Consider the following 20,999-nt stretch of genomic DNA (forward strand, 5'->3'; position numbering starts at 1 on the left):
TACCATGGGAAACATATGTTAACATTGCCAAAGCAAGTGAGGTAGATAATATACAAAAGGTAAATAAACAATAAAAATGAACGGTAAACATTACACTCACAGAAGTTCCAAAAGAATAAAGACATTTTAAATGTCATATTATGTCTTTATACAGTGTTGTAACGATGTACAAATGGTTAAAGTACAAAAGGGAAAATAAATAACCATAAATATGGGTTATATTTACAATGGTGTTTGTTCTTCACTGGTTGACCTTTTCGTCTGTCTGTCTGTCTGTCTGTCTGTCTGTCTGTCTGTCTGTCTGTCTGTCTGTCTGTCTGTCTGTCTGTCTGTCTGTCTGTCTGTCTGTCTGTCTGTCTGTCTGCCTGCCTGCCTGCCTGTCTGCCTGCCTGCCTGCCTGTCTGCCTGCCTGCATGCCTGACTGTCTGTCTCTATCTCTCTCTCTATTTCTCTCTCTGTCTCTGTCTCTCTGTGTCTGTATAAAGGCGGGATGAATCACCCTCCTAGGGTGTGTGGGCCAGCAGGCTCCTACACATACTAAATATATCCACCTGAAACAAACACACATACAGGCTAAACTTCATACATCTCTCTCTGTCTCTGTCTCTCTCTGTCTCTTTCTGTCTCTCTCTCTCTCTCTTCTCACCTTCTGGCTCTCCTCTCCTCTCCTCTCCTCTCCTCTCCTCTCCTCTCCTCTCCTCTCCTCTCCTCTCCTCTCCTCTCCTCTTCTCTTCTCTTCTCCTCTCTTCTCTCTTCTCCTCTCCTCTCTTCTCTTCTGGCTCTCCTCTCCTCACCTCTCTTCTCCTCTCTTCACCCCTCCCCTCCCCTCCCCTCCCCTCTTCTCTTCTCTTCTCCTCTCCTCTTCTCTTCTCCTCTCATCTCTCTGTTTTTTTCTCTTTTTCCAGATCCCTTTCAGGACAGCCAGCGAGTCAGGCATGACCATTACGACCTCTTATGACCCAGTCTGACCCTCAGGTTACCTGTCACCACTAGTAGAGAATTAGTATAGGTTAGAGGTCAGGGGTCAGCCACGGTGATGATCAAAGAGAGAGAGACAGAGAGATAGGCAGGAGAGAGAGAGAGCGAGAGAGAGAGAGAGAGAGAGAGAGAGAGAGAGAGAGAGAGAGAGAGAGAGAGATGTAATTGAAGAATCCATAGACTATAACCACTTCTTGGAAAATTGGAAAACACTAAACAAACAACAACACGAAGAATTATCTATCCAAAATGGAGATGTATGGGTGAACCACTTCTCCAATATTTGTGGCTCTATAACAAAGAACAAACAGCAAAAACATACACAGGATCAAATACAAATCCTAGAATCAACTATTAAAGACGACCAGAACCCACTGGATTCTCCAATTACCTTGAATGAACTACAGGACAAAATACAAACCCTCCAACCCAAAAAGGCCTGTGGCATTGATGTTATCCTCAATGAAATTATAAAATATACAGACCACAAATTCCAATTGGCTTAAATACTAAAACTCTTTAATATCATCCTCAGCTCTGGCATCTTCCCCAATATTTAGAACCAAGGACTGATGACCCCAATCCACAAAAGTGGAGACAAATTTGACCCCAATAACTATTGTGGGATATGCGTCAACAGCAACCTTGGGAAAATCCTCTGCATCATCATTAACAGGAGACTGGTACATTTCCTCAGTGAAAACAATGTACTGAGCAAATGTCAAATTGGCTTTTTACCAAATTACCGTACGACAGACCACGTTTTCACCCTGCACACCCTAATTGACAAACAAACAAAACAAAGGCAAAGTCTTCTCATGCTTTGTTGATTTCAAAAAAGCCTTCGACTCAATTTGGCTGTATCACAACCGGCTGTGATTGGGTGTTCCATAAGCTGGCGCACAATTGGCCCAACGTCGACCGGGTTTGGCCCGGTGTAGGCCGTCATTGTAAAAAATTATGTGATCTTAATTAACTGACTTGTCTAGTTAAATAAAAAATAATTATAAGGACCTAATTTACCTTTGTTCCAAATAAAAAGCACATGGATGTGTGTGAAACTGATAAACAAAAAAAAGGTAGGATTTTTCACATTGCGAAAACATGAAAATGTCTAACGTCAGTAGTAGCTCGTAGCCTTGTCAAGGATGCATCAGGAAAACATTGGTTGTTACAGAAAAAGGTAAACATTGAATTTGTAGGCGTATTCAACGCTTCTTTGGTCTGTGATTGGTTGTTTGTGCCTTCCGTCACTATGACGTTGTCACAGCTTCCGTGTTTTTGTTTCTTGTCGCTAATGTACATGTGGGTCTACTGGAGAGACTTAAATAAGAAACAGGTATATAACACAATTAAACTACTTTTCAAATAAATATGTACTAACTCGCTAGATAACAATCTAACGTACCGAAAAATGACACTGACTGTAAACTAGCTGATTTAGCTAGCTTGCTAACTTAGATAACGTTAGCTACCGTTACTTAGCTGGCTAACGAATGTGTGTTACATTGTACAACTGTCTGTCCATTGTAATAATATAAACTCTTTAACTAGGTATTGTATCTAGTAAAACAGTGCAACTCATATATCTGAGTACAGCAGACAGACAGACAGGCGGGGATGTGATGCGCAGTTAAGTCGTCCTGATGCTTCCCAGCCGAAACAGATCGGAAGGGTACATGCATACATTATTACCACGTTTTGTGACGTTTTTGTTTGTTTTTGGACTCTGGTGAGTTTTTTTACCGGCTTTTGGGGCACACGACATTTTTTCTCGAGGCAAGCCGAAGTGTACCTACTCCCCATCGTCGGTGATTGTTTAATTTATTTGTAACATCATCAGTGCTCTCGAGTGGCATAGCTGTCTAAGGCACTGCATCTCAGTGCTAGAGGCGTCACTACAGTCCCTGGTTCGATTCCAGGCTGAACCACATCTGGCCGTGATTGGGAGTCCCATATGGCGGCGCACAATTGGCCCAGTGTCCGGGGTAGACGTCATTGTAAATAAGAATTTGTTCTTAACTGACTTGCCTCGTTAAATAAAACAATAAGCAATCAGTCCCTATATTTATTTATTTTCCCTTTTGTACTTTAACTATTTGTACATCGTTACAACACTGTATATATACATAATATGACATTTGAAATGTCTTTATTCTTTTGGAACTTCTGTGAGTGTAATATTTACTGTTCATTTTTTATTGTTTATTTCACTTTTGTTTATTATCTACTTCACTTGCTTTGACAATGTTAACATATGTTTCCCATGACAATAAAGCCCCTTGAATTGAATTGAAATTGAATTGAATTGTTTGGTCAACAGTAGAGATTCTTCAATAAAGTCCTTTGAATTGAATTGAAATTGAATTGTTTGGTCAACAGTAGAGATTCTTCAATAAAGTCTGTCATTCAACGAGAAAGAACTCGTTTTCATGCAAATGTTTTTCACTGAGAAATACCAAACATCTTAGATGGGACATTGCTCAACTGAGATCTCTTTGGCAAAAACGTCAAAATGAATGACAGATTTCTTGAGTTATTTTAGTTTTAATTCTGACTTTTGAGGAAGCGTATAACACATCATCAGTCCCTCGTGTTGTTTCAGCAGGTCAGGCTGAGCTGAACTGAGTGGTGAGTATGGAACCGGGCAGTATGGAACCTGGCAGTATGGGACCGGGCAGTATGGAACCAGGCAGTATGGAACCGGGCAGTATGAAACCTGGCAGTATGGAACCTGGCAGTATGGAACCGGGCAGTATGGAACCGGGCAGTATGGAACCTGGCAGTATGGAACCGGGCAGTATGGAACCTGGCAGTATGGAACCGGGCAGTATGGAACCTGGCAGTATGGAACCGGGCAGTATGGAACCTGGCAGTATGGAACCGGGCAGTATGGAACCAGGCAGTATGGAACCTGGCAGTATGGAACCGGGCAGTATGGAGCGCACCACCAGTATGGAACCGGGCAGTATGGAACCGGGCAGTATGGAACCGGGCAGTATGGAACCTGGCAGTATGGAACCGGGCAGTATGGAACCGGGCAGTGTGGAACCGACCAGTGAGCAACCAGACAGCGGTATGGAACCTGGCAGTGTGGAACCGACCAGTATGGAACCGCTGGAAACTACCAGGGTTGTGGAATCGGCCAGCGGTGTGGAACCGGCCAGAGGTGTGGAACCGGCCAGTGTTGACAGTCTGAAGGTTCTGTATCAGAGCTGTGACTACATCATAGTGGATAAGCACTGGGACATCCGCATCGACAGCAAGATGTGGTACGAGAAACACACGGTCCAGAAACAGCTGGGGCTGCGTTTCCCTGAGCTGGCCGACCCCGGGACGTACTATGGGTTCAGGTAAGAGAAACACACGGTCCAGAAACAGCTGGGGCTGCGTTTCCCTGAGCTGGCCGACCCCGGGACGTACTATGGGTTCAGGTAAGAGAAACACACGGTCCAGAAACAGCTGGGGCTGCGTTTCCCTGAGCTGGCCGACCCCGGGACGTACTATGGGTTCAGGTAAGAGAAACACACGGTCCAGAAACAGCTGGGGCTGAGTTTCCCTGAGCTGGCCGACCCCGGGACGTACTATGGGTTCAGGTAAGAGAAACACACGGTCCAGAAACAGCTGGGGCTGCGTTTCCCTGAGCTGGCCGACCCCGGGACGTACTATGGGTTCAGGTACGAGAAACACACGGTCCAGAAACAGCTGGGGCTGCGTTTCCCTGAGCTGGCCGACCCCGGGACGTACTATGGGTTCAGGTAAGAGAAACACACGGTCCAGAAACAGCTGGGGCTGAGCTTCCCTGAGCTGGCCGACCCCGGGACGTACTATGGGTTCAGGTAAGAGAAACACACGGTCCAGAAACAGCTGGGGCTGCGTTTCCCTGAGCTGGCCGACCCCGGGACGTACTATGGGTTCAGGTAAGAGAAACACACGGTCCAGAAACAGCTGGGGCTGCGTTTCCCTGAGCTGGCCGACCCCGGGACGTACTATGAGTTCAGGTACGAGAAACACACGGTCCAGAAACAGCTGGGGCTGCGTTTCCCTGAGCTGGCCGACCCCGGGACGTACTATGGGTTCAGGTAAGAGAAACACACGGTCCAGAAACAGCTGGGGCTGAGCTTCCCTGAGCTGGCCGACCCCGGGACGTACTATGGGTTCAGGTAAGAGAAACACACGGTCCAGAAACAGCTGGGGCTGCGTTTCCCTGAGCTGGCCGACCCCGGGACGTACTATGGGTTCAGGTAAGAGAAACACACGGTCCAGAAACAGCTGGGGCTGCGTTTCCCTGAGCTGGCCGACCCCGGGACGTACTATGAGTTCAGGTACGAGAAACACACGGTCCAGAAACAGCTGGGGCTGCGTTTCCCTGAGCTGGCCGACCCCGGGACGTACTATGGGTTCAGGTAAGAGAAACACACGGTCCAGAAACAGCTGGGGCTGAGTTTCCCTGAGCTGGCCGACCCCGGGACGTACTATGGGTTCAGGTAAGAGAAACACACGGTCCAGAAACAGCTGGGGCTGCGTTTCCCTGAGCTGGCCGACCCCGGGACGTACTATGGGTTCAGGTAAGAGAAACACACGGTCCAGAAACAGCTGGGGCTGCGTTTCCCTGAGCTGGCCGACCCCGGGACGTACTATGGGTTCAGGTAAGAGAAACACACGGTCCAGAAACAGCTGGGGCTGAGTTTCCCTGAGCTGGCCGACCCCGGGACGTACTATGGGTTCAGGTAAGAGAAACACACGGTCCAGAAACAGCTGGGGCTGCGTTTCCCTGAGCTGGCCGACCCCGGGACGTACTATGGGTTCAGGTAAGAGAAACACACGGTCCAGAAACAGCTGGGGCTGAGCTTCCCTGAGCTGGCCGACCCCGGGACGTACTATGGGTTCAGGTAAGAGAAACACACGGTCCAGAAACAGCTGGGGCTGCGTTTCCCTGAGCTGGCCGACCCCGGGACGTACTATGGGTTCAGGGAGGTGGAGGGAGGGTTGACCAACTGATTTTACAGTGAAGGAGATTAATAGTGAAACTAAGACATGAAGACTAGAGAGAATCACCAGTAGATTATGGGCTTTATATTACATTATATTGTATCGTCAACAATGAACACACACACACACATAGCCAGGTACGGTATCTCAATCTGAAACATCTCTCTCTCTCTCTCTCTCTCTCTCTCTCTGTCTCTCTGTCTCTCTGTCTCTCTGTCTCTGTTTCTCTGTCTCTGTCTCTCTCCCTCTGTCTCTCTCTGTCTCTCTCTCTCTCTCTCCTTCTCTCTCTGTCCCTCTCTCACTCTCGCTCTCTCTCTCTCTCTCTCTCTCTCTCTCTCTCTGTCTCTCTGTCTCTCTGTCTCTGTTTCTCTGTCTCTGTCTCTCTCCCTCTGTCTCTCTCTGTCTCTCTCTCTCTCTCTCTCTCCTTCTCTCTCTGTTTCTCTCTCTCTCTCTCTCCCTTTCTCTCTCTCTCTCCTTCTCTCTCTCTCTTTATCTCTCTCTCTTTATCTCTCTCTCTCTCCCTTTCTCTGTCTCTCTCCCTTCTCTCTCTCTCTCTCTCCTCTCTCTCTCATTCTCTCTCTCTCTCTCTCTCTCTCTCTCTCTCTCTCTCTCTCTCTCCTTCTCCCTCTCTCTCTCTCTCTCTCCTTCTCTCTCTCTCTCTCTCTCTCTCTCTCCTTCTCTCTCTGTCAGGTTCTGTCACCAGCTGGACTACTCCACCAGTGGGGTTCTGTGTGTGGCTCTGAACAAGGCTGCTGCTGGCCGGGTCTACCACTGCTTTAAAGACCGCAGAGCTACCAAGGTCTACCTAGCACTGGTACACACACACACCACACACACCACGCCTCACACACACACCACACACCCCGCCTCACACACACACACACACCACGCCTCACACACACACCACACACACACACACACCACGCCTCACACACACACCACACACACACACACACCACGCCACACACACACACCACGCCACACACACACACACCACGCCTCACACACACACCACACACCACGCCTCACACACACACCACGCCACACACACACACCACGCCACACACACACACCACACACCACGCCTCACACACACACCACGCCTCACACACACACCACGCCTCACACACACACCACACCACACACACACCACGCCTCACAAAAGAAGATGACTAGATGTAATATGTGTTTCCACCAGGTGAGAAGCTGGGTAGAGGAGGAGAAGGTGACTATAGATTTAATATGCGTTTCCTCCAGGTGAGAAGCTGGGTAGAGGAGGAGTAGATGACTGTAGATGTAATATGTGTTTCCTCCAGGTGAGAAGCTGGGTGGAGGAGGAGAAGATGACTGTAGATTTAATGTGTTTCCTCCAGGTGAGAAGCTGGGTAGAGGAGGAGTAGATGACTGTAGATGTAATGTGTTTCCTCCAGGTGAGAAGCTGGGTAGAGGAGGAGTACATGACTGTAGATGTAATATGTGTTTCCTCCAGGTGAGAAGCTGGGTAGAGGAGGAGTAGATGACTGTAGATGTAATGTGTTTCCTCCAGGTGAGAAGCTGGGTAGAGGAGGAGTAGATGACTGTAGATTTAATGTGTTTCCTCCAGGTGAGAAGCTGGGTAGAGGAGGAGAGGGTGACTGTAGATGTAATATGTGTTTCCTCCAGGTGAGAAGCTGGGTAGAGGAGGAGTAGATGACTGTAGATGTAATGTGTTTCCACCAGGTGAGAAGCTGGGTAGAGGAGGAGTAGATGACTGTAGATGTAATGTGTTTCCACCAGGTGAGAAGCTGGGTAGAGGAGGAGTAGATGACTGTAGATTTAATGTGTTTCCACCAGGTGAGAAGCTGGGTGGAGGAGGAGAAGATGACTGTAGATGTAATGTGTTTCCTCCAGGTGAGAAGCTGGGTAGAGGAGGAGTAGATGACTGTAGATGTAATATGTGTTTCCACCAGGTGAGAAGCTGGGTAGAGGAGGAGAAGATGACTGTAGATGTAATATGTGTTTCCTCCAGGTGAGAAGCTGGGTGGAGGAGGAGGAGATGACTGTAGATGTAATATGTGTTTCCTCCAGGTGAGAAGCTGGGTGGAGGAGGAGGAGATGACTGTAGATTTCTCCATCGGTCAAAACACCACAGAGGGAAGAACACACATGATGTGTATCCAAGGAACAGACGGTAAGAACCTGCTGCAGCTGGTGTGTGTGTGTGTGTGTGTGTGTGTGTGTGTGTGTGTGTGTGTGTGTGTGTGGTGTGTGAGTCAGTCAGTCAGCCAGTCAGCAAGCAAGTAAGTAAGTAATATATACAGGGAGTACCAGGTAATAACATGACTATATACAGGGAGTACCAGGTAATAACGTGGCTATATACAGGAAGTACCAGGTAATAACGTGGCTATATACAGGAAGTACCAGGTAATAACGTGGCTATATACAGGAAGTACCAGGTAATAACGTGGCTATATACAGGGAGTACAAGGTAATAACTTGGCTATATACAGGAAGTACCAGGTAATAACGTGGCTATATACAGGAAGTACCAGGTAATAACGTGGCTATATACAGGGAGTACAAGGTAATAACGTGGCTATATACAGGAAGTACCAGGTAATAACGTGGCTATATACAGGAAGTACCAGGTAATAACGTGGCTATATACAGGAAGTACCAGGTAATAACGTGGCTATATACAGGAAGTACCAGGTAATAAACGTGGCTATATACAGGAAATACCAGGTAATAACATGGCTATATACAGGGAGTACCAGGTAATAACATGGCTATATACAGGGAGTAGCAGGTAATAACATGGCTATATACAGGGAGTACCAGGTAATAACATGGCTATATACAGGGAGTACCAGGTAATAACATGGCTATATATAGGGAGTACCAGGTAATAACATGGCTATATACAGGAAGTACCAGGTAATAACATGGTTATATACAGGAAGTACCAGGTAATAACATGGTTATATACAGGGAGTACCAGGTAATAACATGGCTATATACAGGGAGTACCAGGTAATAACATGGCTATATACAGGGAGTACCAGGTAATAACATGGCTATATACAGGAAGTAGCAGGTAATAACATGGCTATATACAGGGAGTACCAGGTAATAACGTGGCTATATACAGGGAGTACCAGGTAATAACATGGCTATATACAGGAAGTAGCAGGTAATAACATGGCTATATACAGGGAGTACCAGGTAATAACATGGCTATATACAGGAAGTAGCAGGTAATAACGTGGTTATATACAGGAGTACAGACATGGCTATATACAGGGAGTACCAGGTAATAACATGGCTATATACAGGGAGTAGCAGGTAATAACATGGCTATATACAGGGAGTACCAGGTAATAACATGGCTATATACAGGGAGTACCAGGTAATAACATGGCTATATATAGGGAGTACCAGGTAATAACATGGCTATATACAGGAAGTACCAGGTAATAACATGGTTATATACAGGAAGTACCAGGTAATAACATGGTTATATACAGGGAGTACCAGGTAATAACATGGCTATATACAGGGAGTACCAGGTAATAACATGGCTATATACAGGGAGTACCAGGTAATAACATGGCTATATACAGGAAGTAGCAGGTAATAACATGGCTATATACAGGGAGTACCAGGTAATAACGTGGCTATATACAGGGAGTACCAGGTAATAACATGGCTATATACAGGAAGTAGCAGGTAATAACATGGCTATATACAGGGAGTACCAGGTAATAACATGGCTATATACAGGAAGTAGCAGGTAATAACGTGGTTATATACAGGAAGTACCAGGTAATAACGTGGCTATATACAGGGAGTACCAGGTAATAACATGGCTATATACAGGGAGTACCAGGTAATAACATGGCTCACAGAGGTTAGGTTAGCTCACAGAGGTACGGTTATCTCACAGTGGTAGTGGTAAGGTTAGCTCACAGAGGTAAGGTTAGCGCACAGAGGTAAGGTTAGCTCACAGAGAGAGGTAAGGTTAGCTCACAGAGGTACGGTTAGCTCACAGAGGTAAGGTTAGCTCACAGAGGTAGTGGTAAGGTTAGCTCACAGTGGTAGTGGTAAGGTTAGCTCACAGTGGTAGTGGTAAGGTTAGCTCACAGTGGTAGTGGTAAGGTTAGCTCACAGTGGTAGAGGTAAGGTTAGCTCACAGAGGTACGGTTAGCTCACAGTGGTAGTGGTAAGGTTAGCTCACAGTGCTAGTGGTAAGGTTAGCTCACAGTGGTAGTGGTAAGGTTAGCTCACAGAGGTATGGTTAGCTCACAGTGGTAGTGGTAAGGTTAGCTCACAGTGGTAGTGGTAAGGTTAGCTCACAGTGGTAGTGGTAAGGTTAGCTCACAGTGGTAGTGGTAAGGTTAGCTCACAGTGGTAAGGTTAGCTCACAGAGGTAGTGGTAAGGTTAGCTCACAGTGGTAGTGGTAAGGTTAGCTCACAGAGGTAGTGGTAAGGTTAGCTCACAGTGGTAGTGGTAAGGTTAGCTCACAGAGGTACGGTTAGCTCACAGTGGTAGTGGTAAGGTTAGCTCACAGTGGTAGTGGTAAGGTTAGCTCACAGAGGTAGTGGTAAGGTTAGCTCACAGTGGTAGTGGTAAGGTTAGCTCACAGTGGTAGTGGTAAGGTTAGCTCACAGAGGTAGTGGTAAGGTTAGCTCACAGTGTTAGTGGTAAGGTTAGCTCACAGTGTTAATGGTAAGGTTAGCTCACAGTGGTAGTGGTAAGGTTAGATCACAGAGGTAGTGGTAAGGTTAGCTCACAGAGGTAGTGGTAAGGTTAGCTCACAGTGGTAGTGGTAAGGTTAGCTCACAGTGGTAGTGGTAAGGTTAGCTCACAGAGGTAGTGTTAAGGTTAGCTCACAGTGGTAGTGGTAAGGTTAGCTCACAGAGGCACAGGTACGGTTAGCTCACAGTGGTAGTGGTAAGGTTAGCTTACAGAGGTAGAGGTACGGTTAGCTCACAGTGATAGTGGTAAGGTTAGCTCACAGAGGTACGGTTAGCTCACAGAGGTACGGTTAGCTCACAGTGGTAAGGTTAGCTTACAGAGGTACGGTTAGCTCACAGAGGTAGAGGTACGGTTAGCTCACAGAGGTACGGTTAGGTCACAGAGGTACGGTTAGCTCACAGTGGTACGGTTAGCTCACAGAGGTACGGTTAGCTCACAGAGGTACGGTTAGCTCACAGTGGTACGGTTAGCTCACAGAGGTACGGTTAGCTCACAGTGGTACGGTTAGCTCACAGAGGTACGGTTAGCTCACAGAGGTACGGTTAGCTCACAGAGGTACGGTTAGCTCACAGTGGTACGGTTAGCTCACAGTGGTACGGTTAGCTCACAGTGGTACGGTTAGCTCACAGAGGTACGGTTAGCTCACAGAGGTACGGTTAGCTCACAGAGGTACGGTTAGCTCACAGAGGTACGGTTAGCTCACAGTGGTACGGTTAGCTCACAGTGGTACGGTTAGCTCACAGAGGTAAGGCGCCCAGTTCATGACATCTATTGCCACAGTGTTCGAATCCCCCATGGAGCGCATGAAGACCAGAGTTGTCGTGTTTCACTCTAACGAAGACTTAAACGTCTGGTTTTCCACGGATTTGTTATCTTCATGAAAGCTACTCTCTTTAAAGCTGCAATATGTAACTTTTTGGGCGACCGACCAAATGCACATAGAAGTGTTAGTTCTAGATCTGTAAGTCTCATTGACAGCGAGTCTCTCTGCAGGTTACCGACCAAATGCACATAGAAATGTTAGTTCTAGATCTGTAAGTCTCATTGACAGCGAGTCTCTCTGCAGGTTACCGACCAAATGCACATAGAAATGTTAGTTCTAGATCTGTAAGTCTCATTGACAGCGAGTCTCTCTGCAGGTTACCGACCAAATTCACATAGAAATGTTAGTTCTAGATCTGTAAGTCTCATTGCCAGTCTCTCTGCAGGTTACCGACCAAATTCACATAGAAATGTTAGTTCTAGATCTGTAAGTCTCATTGCCAGTCTCTCTGCAGGTTACCGACCAAATTCACATAGAAGTGTTAGTTCTAGATCTGTAAGTCTCATTGCCAGTCTCTCTGCAGGTTACCGACCAAATTCACATAGAAGTGTTAGTTCTAGATCTGTAAGTCTCATTGCCAGTCTCTCTGCAGGTTACCGACCAAATTCACATAGAAGTGTTAGTTCTAGATCTGTAAGTCTCATTGCCAGTCTCTCTGCAAGTTACCGACCAAATTCACATAGAAATGTTAGTTCTAGATCTGTAAGTCTCATTGCCAGTCTCTCTGCAGGTTGTGAGAAGCCCAAGCCCTGTCGGACACAGCTCACAGTGTTGGAGTACGGAGCTTATGATGGAGACCCTGTTACCAAGGTGCTGCTGCAACCTCTGACAGGTACACACACACACACACACACACACACACACACACACACACACACACACACACACACACACACACACACACACACACACACACACACACACACACACACACATAGACACACACACACACACACACACACACACACACACACACACACACACACACAGACGCACACACACACACAGGTACACAGATAGGCCTATATAGTGTTCGGTAGGTACAAAAATATTCAACTCATATTGTTGTCATTTTGTGTGTCAGGTCGTACCCACCAGCTGAGGGTCCACTGTGAGGCGGTAGGTCACCCCATCGTAGGAGACTACACCTACAGCCTGGGAGAAGACAGCGCCCCCTATCGTATGATGCTGCACGCACACCTCCTACACCTCCCTCTGGAGCCTCTCCCCCTGCAGGCCGTCGCTCCTGACCCCTTCACCACGCCCACTGACCCCCGATGGCGCCCGCAGCACTGCCTCCGGACTGTAGAGGGAGCCGTGGAGACCCTGCTGGAGCGCAGGGCGGCGGAGGAGAGGACGGAGCAGGAGGAGAAGAAGAGGCAGCAGGAGGAGAGGAGGAAGCAGCAGGAGGAGAGGAGGAGGAGGGGGAGAGAGGAGAGTGCGGAGCAGAGGAGGACGTGTCAGCAGTGGTTGTCTGAGTGGACTGATGTCTGAATTCTCCATCCCTCCTCCTCTCTTCATCCTCCATCCCTCCTCCTCTCTTCATCCCCATCCCTTCTTCTTCTTCTATCTTCATCCCCCATCCCTCCTCCTCCTCCTCTCTTCATCCCCCATCCCTCCTTCTCTTCCTCCTATCTTCATCTCTCATCCCTTCTCCTCTCTTCATCCCGCATCCCTTCTCCTCTCTTCATCCCCCATCCCTTCTGCTCCTCTCTTCATCCCCCCATCCCCCATCCCTTCTCCTCCTCCTCTCTTCATCCTCCATCCCTCCTCCTCTCTTCATCCCTTCTCCTCTCTTCATCCCCATCCCTTCTCCTCCTCCTCTCTTCATCCCTTCTGCTCCTCTCTTCATCCTCTCGTCATCCCTCCTCCTCCTCTCTTCATCCCCCCATCCCCCATCCCTTCTGCTTCATCACCCCCTCCTCTGTTAACCTCTCCTTGAGACTCTGCAACCAAAAGCATCTTTTAATATTTGATCTGTATGGGAAAGACAGAAAAAAATGGGGAACTAATGCCTCTCTGCTTCACTCAGTATTCAAGAGATGTATTGTGTGAGTCTGGTGGGAGAGTAGCACAGCAGGAGTCCTACTGTCTTCCCTCCATCTCACATTGAACAGAAGTCTGGAAATCAATACTTACTCTTCAAAAACAGCATTTTTAATGGCACTTTTTTGACCATTTTGAAATGTTTTTACTGCTGTTTTGAAGTTGCTCTCTGGATTAGAGTGTCTGCTAAATGACTAAAATGGAAGCCATATCAAAGATTTACAGTTTACACCTCTTCTTCTCTGGTAATATGAATCATGACCCCTTTCCCGGGTCAGGGGATGGCAAAATAAAAATATTTTATTTGATCTATTTTTGTTGACAATTCAAAGTTACAATATTAAAAAGAAATAATTCATTGCAGATTGGAAACATGTTTTCAACACATACTGTAGCTACAAATAAACATAGCTAGCTAGCTACATCACTATTTCACAATACAAGATCTGTATTCGTGTTGCAAAACTTGTCAACATAGGATTATCTGTTTAAGTCAGTCTCATAGTTAAAAAGCTACTTGGCAAATAGAACTGTGTCCAGTTTGATGCAAGTTATCTGATATGTTAACTGTCCAGAAGGGGGAGCCACAGGGCTCTGTTCTAGGACCACTGTTAATACTGTCCAGAAGGGGGTTCCACAGGGCTCTGTTCTAGGACCACTGTTAATACTGTCCAGAAGGGGGTGCCACAGGGCTCTGTTCTAGGACCACTGTTAATACTGTCCAGAAGGGGGTGCCACAGGGCTCTGTTCTAGGACCACTGTTAATACTGTCCAGAAGGGGGTGCCACAGGGCTCTGTTCTAGGACCACTGTTAATACTGTCCAGAAGGGGGTGCCACAGGGCTCTGTTCTAGGACCACTGTTGTATACTGTCTATATTACAGTTTCTCAATCGCTTTGCCTAATAAAAAATAAAAAAACAGTCTTAACATTCTCTAAACTGTTAAATGCAATTGTCACAACTGTTTTTAATGGGACATCACAACTCTATTGCATGTCTGCAAAAGGTAGTAACTCACCCAAAACATTTAATTTATGCTTCAAAATTGCATGTTGGTGAAATGGAGAAAGGTGAAAATGAAACATGGATCGGTGGCGACTAGAAAGCCGGTGACGTCGACCGCCGAACGCCGCCCGAACAAGGAGAGGGACCAACTTCGGCGGAAGTCGTGACATTATTGTGTCAGTAAATTGGCCAATACCTCCAAAATTAAACTGTTTTTTTTTTGTCATCTTGTGAGCCGTACTGGTCAAAATGTTGATGTTTTATCACCATGGCAACCCAGGAAATGTTTGTTCATATACAAATTTCAGTTTTGTTCAACTTATTTTGTTGTTGACATTGACTGCCGTATACCAGAAGATCAGTTTTGTCTGGCTGAATGCTATGGTGTAATCACACTGAGCTGTTTAGATACAGGATTCAAACAGTAGGTCAAAGTTCACTGGGAAAAGTCAATACTGTAGTACACAGATAAAAGGATATGCACAAAATAATTATAATTTGAGAAAAACTGTAATCATGTTCAAATCAAATTTTATTAGTCACATGACCTTACAGACCTTACCTTGAAATGCTGAATACAACAGGTGTAGTAGACCTTACCTTGAAATGCTGAATACAACAGGTGTAGACCTCACAGTGAAATGCTGAATACAACAGGTGTAGTAGACCTCACAGTGAAATGCTGAATACAACAGGTGTAGTAGACCTTACAGTGAAATGCTGAATACAACAGGTGTAGTAGACCTTACAGTGAAATGCTGAATACAACAGGTGTAGTAGACCTCACAGTGAAATGCTGAATACAACAGGTGTAGTAGACCTTACAGTGAAATGCTGAATACAACAGGTGTAGTAGACCTCACAGTGAAATGCTGAATACAACAGGTGTAGTAGACCTTACAGTGAAATGCTGAATACAACAGGTGTAGTAGACCTCACAGTGAAATGCTGAATACAACAGGTGTAGTAGACCTCACAGTGAAATGCTGAATACAACAGGTGTAGTAGACCTCACAGTGAAATGCTGAATACAACAGGTGTAGTAGACCTTACAGTGAAATGCTGAATACAACAGGTGTAGTAGACCTCACAGTGAAATGCTGAATACAACAGGTGTAGTAGACCTCACAGTGAAATGCTGAATACAACAGGTGTAGACCTCACAGTGAAATGCTGAATACAACAGGTGTAGACCTTACAGTGAAATGCTGAATACAACAGGTGTAGTAGACCTCACAGTGAAATGCTGAATACAACAGGTGTAGTAGACCTTACAGTGAAATGCTGAATACAACCGGTGTAGTAGACCTTACAGTGAAATGCTGAATACAACCGGTGTAGTAGACCTTACAGTGAAATGCTGAATACAACAGGTGTAGTAGACCTTACAGTGAAATGCTGAATACAACAGGTGTAGTAGACCTCACAGTGAAATGCTGAATACAACAGGTGTAGTAGACCTCACAGTGAAATGCTGAATACAACAGGTGTAGTAGACCTCACAGTGAAATGCTGAATACAACAGGTGTAGTAGACCTTACAGTGAAATTCTGAATACAACAGGTGTAGTAGACCTTACAGTGAAATGCTGAATACAACAGGTGTAGTAGACCTCACAGTGAAATGCTGAATACAACAGGTGTAGTAGACCTTCCTGTGAAATGCTGAATACAACAGGTGTAGTAGACCTTCCTGTGAAATGCTGAATACAACAGGTGTAGTAGACCTCACAGTGAAATGCTGAATACAACAGGTGTAGTAGACCTCACAGTGAAATGCTGAATACAACAGGTGTAGTAGACCTCACAGTGAAATGCTGAATACAACAGGTGTAGTAGACCTTACAGTGAAATGCTGAATACAACAGGTGTAGTAGACCTTACAGTGAAATGCTGAATACAACAGGTGTAGTAGACCTTACAGTGAAATGCTGAATACAACAGGTGTAGTAGACCTCACAGTGAAATGCTGAATACAACAGGTGTAGTAGACCTTACAGTGAAATGCTGAATACAACAGGTGTAGTAGACCTCACAGTGAAATGCTGAATACAACAGGTGTAGTAGACATCACAGTGAAATGCCGAATACAACAGGTGTAGTAGACATCACAGTGAAATGCCGAATACAACAGGTGTAGTAGACCTCACAGTGAAATGCCGAATACAACAGGTGTAGTAGACCTTACAGTGAAATGCCGAATACAACAGGTGTAGTAGACCTTACAGTGAAATGCTGAATACAACAGGTGTAGTAGACCTCACAGTGAAATGCTGAATACAACAGGTGTAGACCTTACAGTGAAATGCTGAATACAACAGGTGTAGTAGACCTTACAGTGAAATGCTGAATACAACAGGTGTAGTAGACCTCACAGTGAAATGCTGAATACAACAGGTGTAGTAGACCTCACAGTGAAATGCTGAATACAACAGGTGTAGTAGACCTCACAGTGAAATGCTGAATACAACAGGTGTAGTAGACCTCACAGTGAAATGCTGAATACAACAGGTGTAGTAGACATCACAGTGAAATGCTGAATACAACAGGTGTAGTAGACATCACAGTGAAATGCTGAATACAACAGGTGTAGTAGACCTTACAGTGAAATGCTGAATACAACAGGTGTAGTAGACCTCACAGTGAAATGCTGAATACAACAGGTGTAGTAGACCTTACAGTGAAATGCTGAATACAACAGGTGTAGTAGACCTCACAGTGAAATGCTGAATACAACAGGTGTAGTAGACCTCACAGTGAAATGCTGAATACAACAGGTGTAGTAGACCTTACAGTGAAATGCTGAATACAACAGGTATATACAGGGGGCACCGGTATAGAGTCAATGTGGAGACTATATACAGGGGGCACCGGTATAGAGTCAATGTGGAGACTATATACAGAGGGTACCGGTACAGAGTCAATGTGGAGGCTATATACAGGGGGGTACTGGTACAGAGTCAATGTGGAGGCTATATACAAGGGGGTACTGGTACAGAGTCAATATGGAGGCTATATACAGGGGGTACCGGTACAGAGTCAATGTGGAGGCTATATACAGGGTATTATGGTACAGAGTCAATGTGGAGGCTATATACAGGGGGTACCGGTACAGAGTCAATGTGGAGACTATATACAAGGGGGTACTGGTACAGAGTCAATATGGAGGCTATATACAGGGGGTACCGGTACAGAGTCAATGTGGAGACTATATACAGGGGGTACCGGTACAGAGTTAATGTGGAGGTTATATACAGGGGGTACCGGTACAGAGTCAATGTGGAGGCTATATGCAGGGGGTACCGGTACAGAGTCAATGTGGAGACTATATACAGGGGGTACCGGTACAGAGTTAATGTGGAGGTTATATACAGGGGGTACCGGTACAGAGTCAATGTGGAGGCTATATGCAGGGGGTACCGGTACAGAGTCAATGTGGAGACTATATACAGGGGGTACCGGTACAGAGTCAATGTGGAGGCTATATACAGGGGGTACCGGTACAGAGTCAATGTGGAGGCTATATACAGGGGGGTACCGGTACAGAGTCATTGTGGAGGCTATATACAGGGGGCTACCGGTACAGAGTCAATGTGGAGGCTATATACAGGGGGCACCGGTATAGAGTCAATGTGGAGACTATATACAGAGGGTACCGGTACAGAGTCAATGTGGAGGCTATATACAGGGGGTACCGGTACAGAGTCAATGTGGAGACTATATACAGGTGGTACCGGTACAGAGTCAATGTGGAGGCTATATACAGGGGGTACCGGTACAGAGTCAATGTGGAGGCTATATACAGGTGGTACCGGTACAGAGTCAATGTGGAGGCTATATACAGGGTGTTACGGTACAGAGTCAATGTGGAGGCTATATACAGGGGGTACTGGTACAGAGTCAATGTGGAGGCTATATACAGGGGGTACCGGTACAGAGTCAGTATGGAGACTATATTCAGGGGGTACCAGTACAGAGTCAATTTGGAGACTATATACAGGGGGTACCGGTACAGAGTCAATGTGGAGGCTATATACAGGGGGGTACTGATACAGAGTCAATGTGTGGGGGCACCGGTTGGTTGAGGTAGTATGTACATGTAGGTAGAGTTATTAAATTGACTATGCATAGATGACAACAGAAAGTGGCAGCGGTGTAAAAGAGGGGGGGGGGTCAATGCAACTAGTCTGGGCCATTTGATTAGATGTTCAGGATGTCACGATCGTCCTATGAGTGAGACCAAGGCGCAGCGTGAGTAGAGTTCCACATATTTTTTAATAAACTGAAAACTCACCAAAACAATGAAGCACAAACAAAACGTGAAGCTATACAAAAATAGTGCAGACAGGCAACTAAACATAGACAAGATCCCACAAACACAAATGAGGAAAATGGCTACCTAAATATGATCCCCAATCAGAGACAACGATAAACAGCTGCCTCTGATTGGGAACCATATCAGGCTACTATAGAAATACAAAAACACCTAGATCGCCCACCCAAGTCACTATCACGCCCCAACAAACACAGAGAAAAAACAGCTTATCTATCTATCTTATCTTATCTATCTTAGCTGGTCAGGGCGTGACACAGGAGTCTTATGGCTTGGGGGCAGAAGCTGTTTAGAAGCCTCTTGGACGTAGACTTGGCGCTCCGGTACCGCTTGCCGTGCGGTAGCAGAGAAAACAGTCTATGACTAGGGTGGCTGGAGTCTTTGACAAGTTTTAGGGCCTTCCTCTGACACCGCCTGGTATAATGGTCCTGGATGGCAGGAAGCTTGGCCTCAGTGATGTACTGGGCCGTTTGCACTACCCTTTGTAGTGCCTTGCAATCGGAGGCCGAGCAGTTGCCATACCAGGCAGTAATGCAATGAGTCAGGATGCTCTCGATGGTGCAGCAGTAGAACCTTTTGAGGATCTGAGGACCCATGCCAAATCTTTTCAGTCTCCTGAGGTGGAATAGGTTTTGTCGTGCCCTCTTCACGGCTGTCTTGGTTTGCTTAGACCATGTTAGTTTGTTGTAAATGTGGACACCAAGGAACTTGAAGCTCTCAACCTGCTCCACTGCAGCCCCGTCGATGAGAATGGGGGCGTGCTTGGTCCTCTTTTTCATGTAGTCCACAATCATCTCCTTAGTCTTGATCACGTTGAGGGAGAGGTTGTTGTCCTGGCACCACACTGCCAGGTCTCTGACCTCCCCCTTATAGGCTGTCTTGTCATTGTTGGTGATCAGGCCTACCACTGTTGTGTCATCAGCAAACTTAATGATGGTGTTGGACTCGTGCCTGGCCGTGCAGTCATGGGTGAACAGGGAGTACAGGAGGGGACTGAGCACGCACCCCTGAGGTGCCTCTGTGTTGAGGATCAGCGTGGCAGATATGTTGTTACCTACCCTTACCACCTGGGGGCGGCCAGTCAGGAAGTCCTGGATCCAGTTGCAGAGGGAGGTGTTTAGTCCCAGGATCCTTAGCTTAGTGATGAGCTTCGTGGGCGCTATTGTGTTGAACGCTGAGCTGTAGTCAATGAACAGCATTCTCACATAGGTGTTCCTTTTGTCCAGGTGGGAAAGGGCAGTGTGGAGTGCAATTGAGATTGCGTCATCTGTGGATCTGTTGGGGCGGTATGCGAATTGGAGTGGGTCTAGGGTTTCCGGGATGATGGTGTTGATGTGAGCCATGACCAGTCTTTCAAAGCATTTCATGACTACTGACGTGAGTGCTACGGGTCGGTAGTCCTTTAGGCAGGTTACCTTTGCTTTCTTTGGCACAGGGACTATGGTGGTCTGCTTGAAACATGTAGGAATTACAGACTGGGTCAGGGAGATGTTGAAAATGTCAGTGAAGACACTTGCCAGTTGGTACGCGCATGCTCTGAGTACACGTCCTGGTAATCCGTCTGGCCCCGTGGCCTTCTGAATGTTGACCTGTTTAAAGGTCTTGCTCAGATCGGCTACGGAGAGCGTGATCACACCGTCGTCCGGAACAGCTGGTGCTCTCATGCATGCTTCAGTGTTGCGTGCCTCGACGCGAACATAAAAGGCATTTAGCCTGTCTGGTAGGCTTGTGTCACTGGGCAGCTTGCGGCTGGGTTTCCCTTTGTAGTCCGTAATAGTTTGCAAGCCCTGCCACATCCGACGAGCATCAGAGCCGGTGTAGTAGAGCCGGCTACCAGATTGCTATAACATATGGCTTGTGTTCAAGAGCATCGAAACGACTGCAGGCGACTGCCTACTGACTGATCTACAAATCACCTTGAATCATAAATAACACTCGTTATTATCTGTCGATCAGTCAGTCACAATTTTACAAAATGATTACATTTCCGGTTTTGATCCTCTCGAACACGGCCATTATCAAATCAAATCAAATGTATTTATATAAATTTCGTACAGAACCCTGCTTGTGCTGTTACCTTGG

At 46.4% G+C, this 20,999-nt stretch overlaps 1 protein-coding gene across 1 annotated transcript; it reads left to right on the top strand.

Annotated features, from left to right (window-relative positions):
* The first annotated feature begins 2,243 nt into the window (after positions 1-2,243).
* Positions 2,244-13,107, top strand: LOC120037760 (RNA pseudouridylate synthase domain-containing protein 1-like). Its single transcript, XM_038983724.1, has 6 exons — positions 2,244-2,317; positions 3,584-4,331; positions 6,661-6,784; positions 8,038-8,140; positions 12,265-12,366; positions 12,619-13,107. Exons 2-6 carry the CDS (start codon positions 3,616-3,618, stop codon positions 13,026-13,028), a joined length of 1,455 nt encoding a protein of 484 aa, XP_038839652.1. The 5' UTR covers positions 2,244-2,317; positions 3,584-3,615; the 3' UTR covers positions 13,029-13,107.
* Positions 13,108-20,999: the final 7,892 nt, after the last annotated feature.

This window comes from Salvelinus namaycush, unplaced genomic scaffold (genome assembly GCF_016432855.1).
Source record: "Salvelinus namaycush isolate Seneca unplaced genomic scaffold, SaNama_1.0 Scaffold1851, whole genome shotgun sequence".
Classification (NCBI taxonomy): Eukaryota; Metazoa; Chordata; class Actinopteri; order Salmoniformes; family Salmonidae; genus Salvelinus; species Salvelinus namaycush.

Coding starts and splice junctions, on each gene's coding strand:
- LOC120037760 (XM_038983724.1), top strand. CDS start 3,616: ATGGAACCGGGCAGTATGGAACCTGGCAGTATGGGACCGGGCAGTATG. Junction 6,785..8,037: donor CCAAGGTCTACCTAGCACTG/GTACACACACAC, acceptor TGTTTCCTCCAG/GTGAGAAGCTGGGTGGAGGA. Junction 12,367..12,618: donor GCTGCTGCAACCTCTGACAG/GTACACACACAC, acceptor TTTGTGTGTCAG/GTCGTACCCACCAGCTGAGG.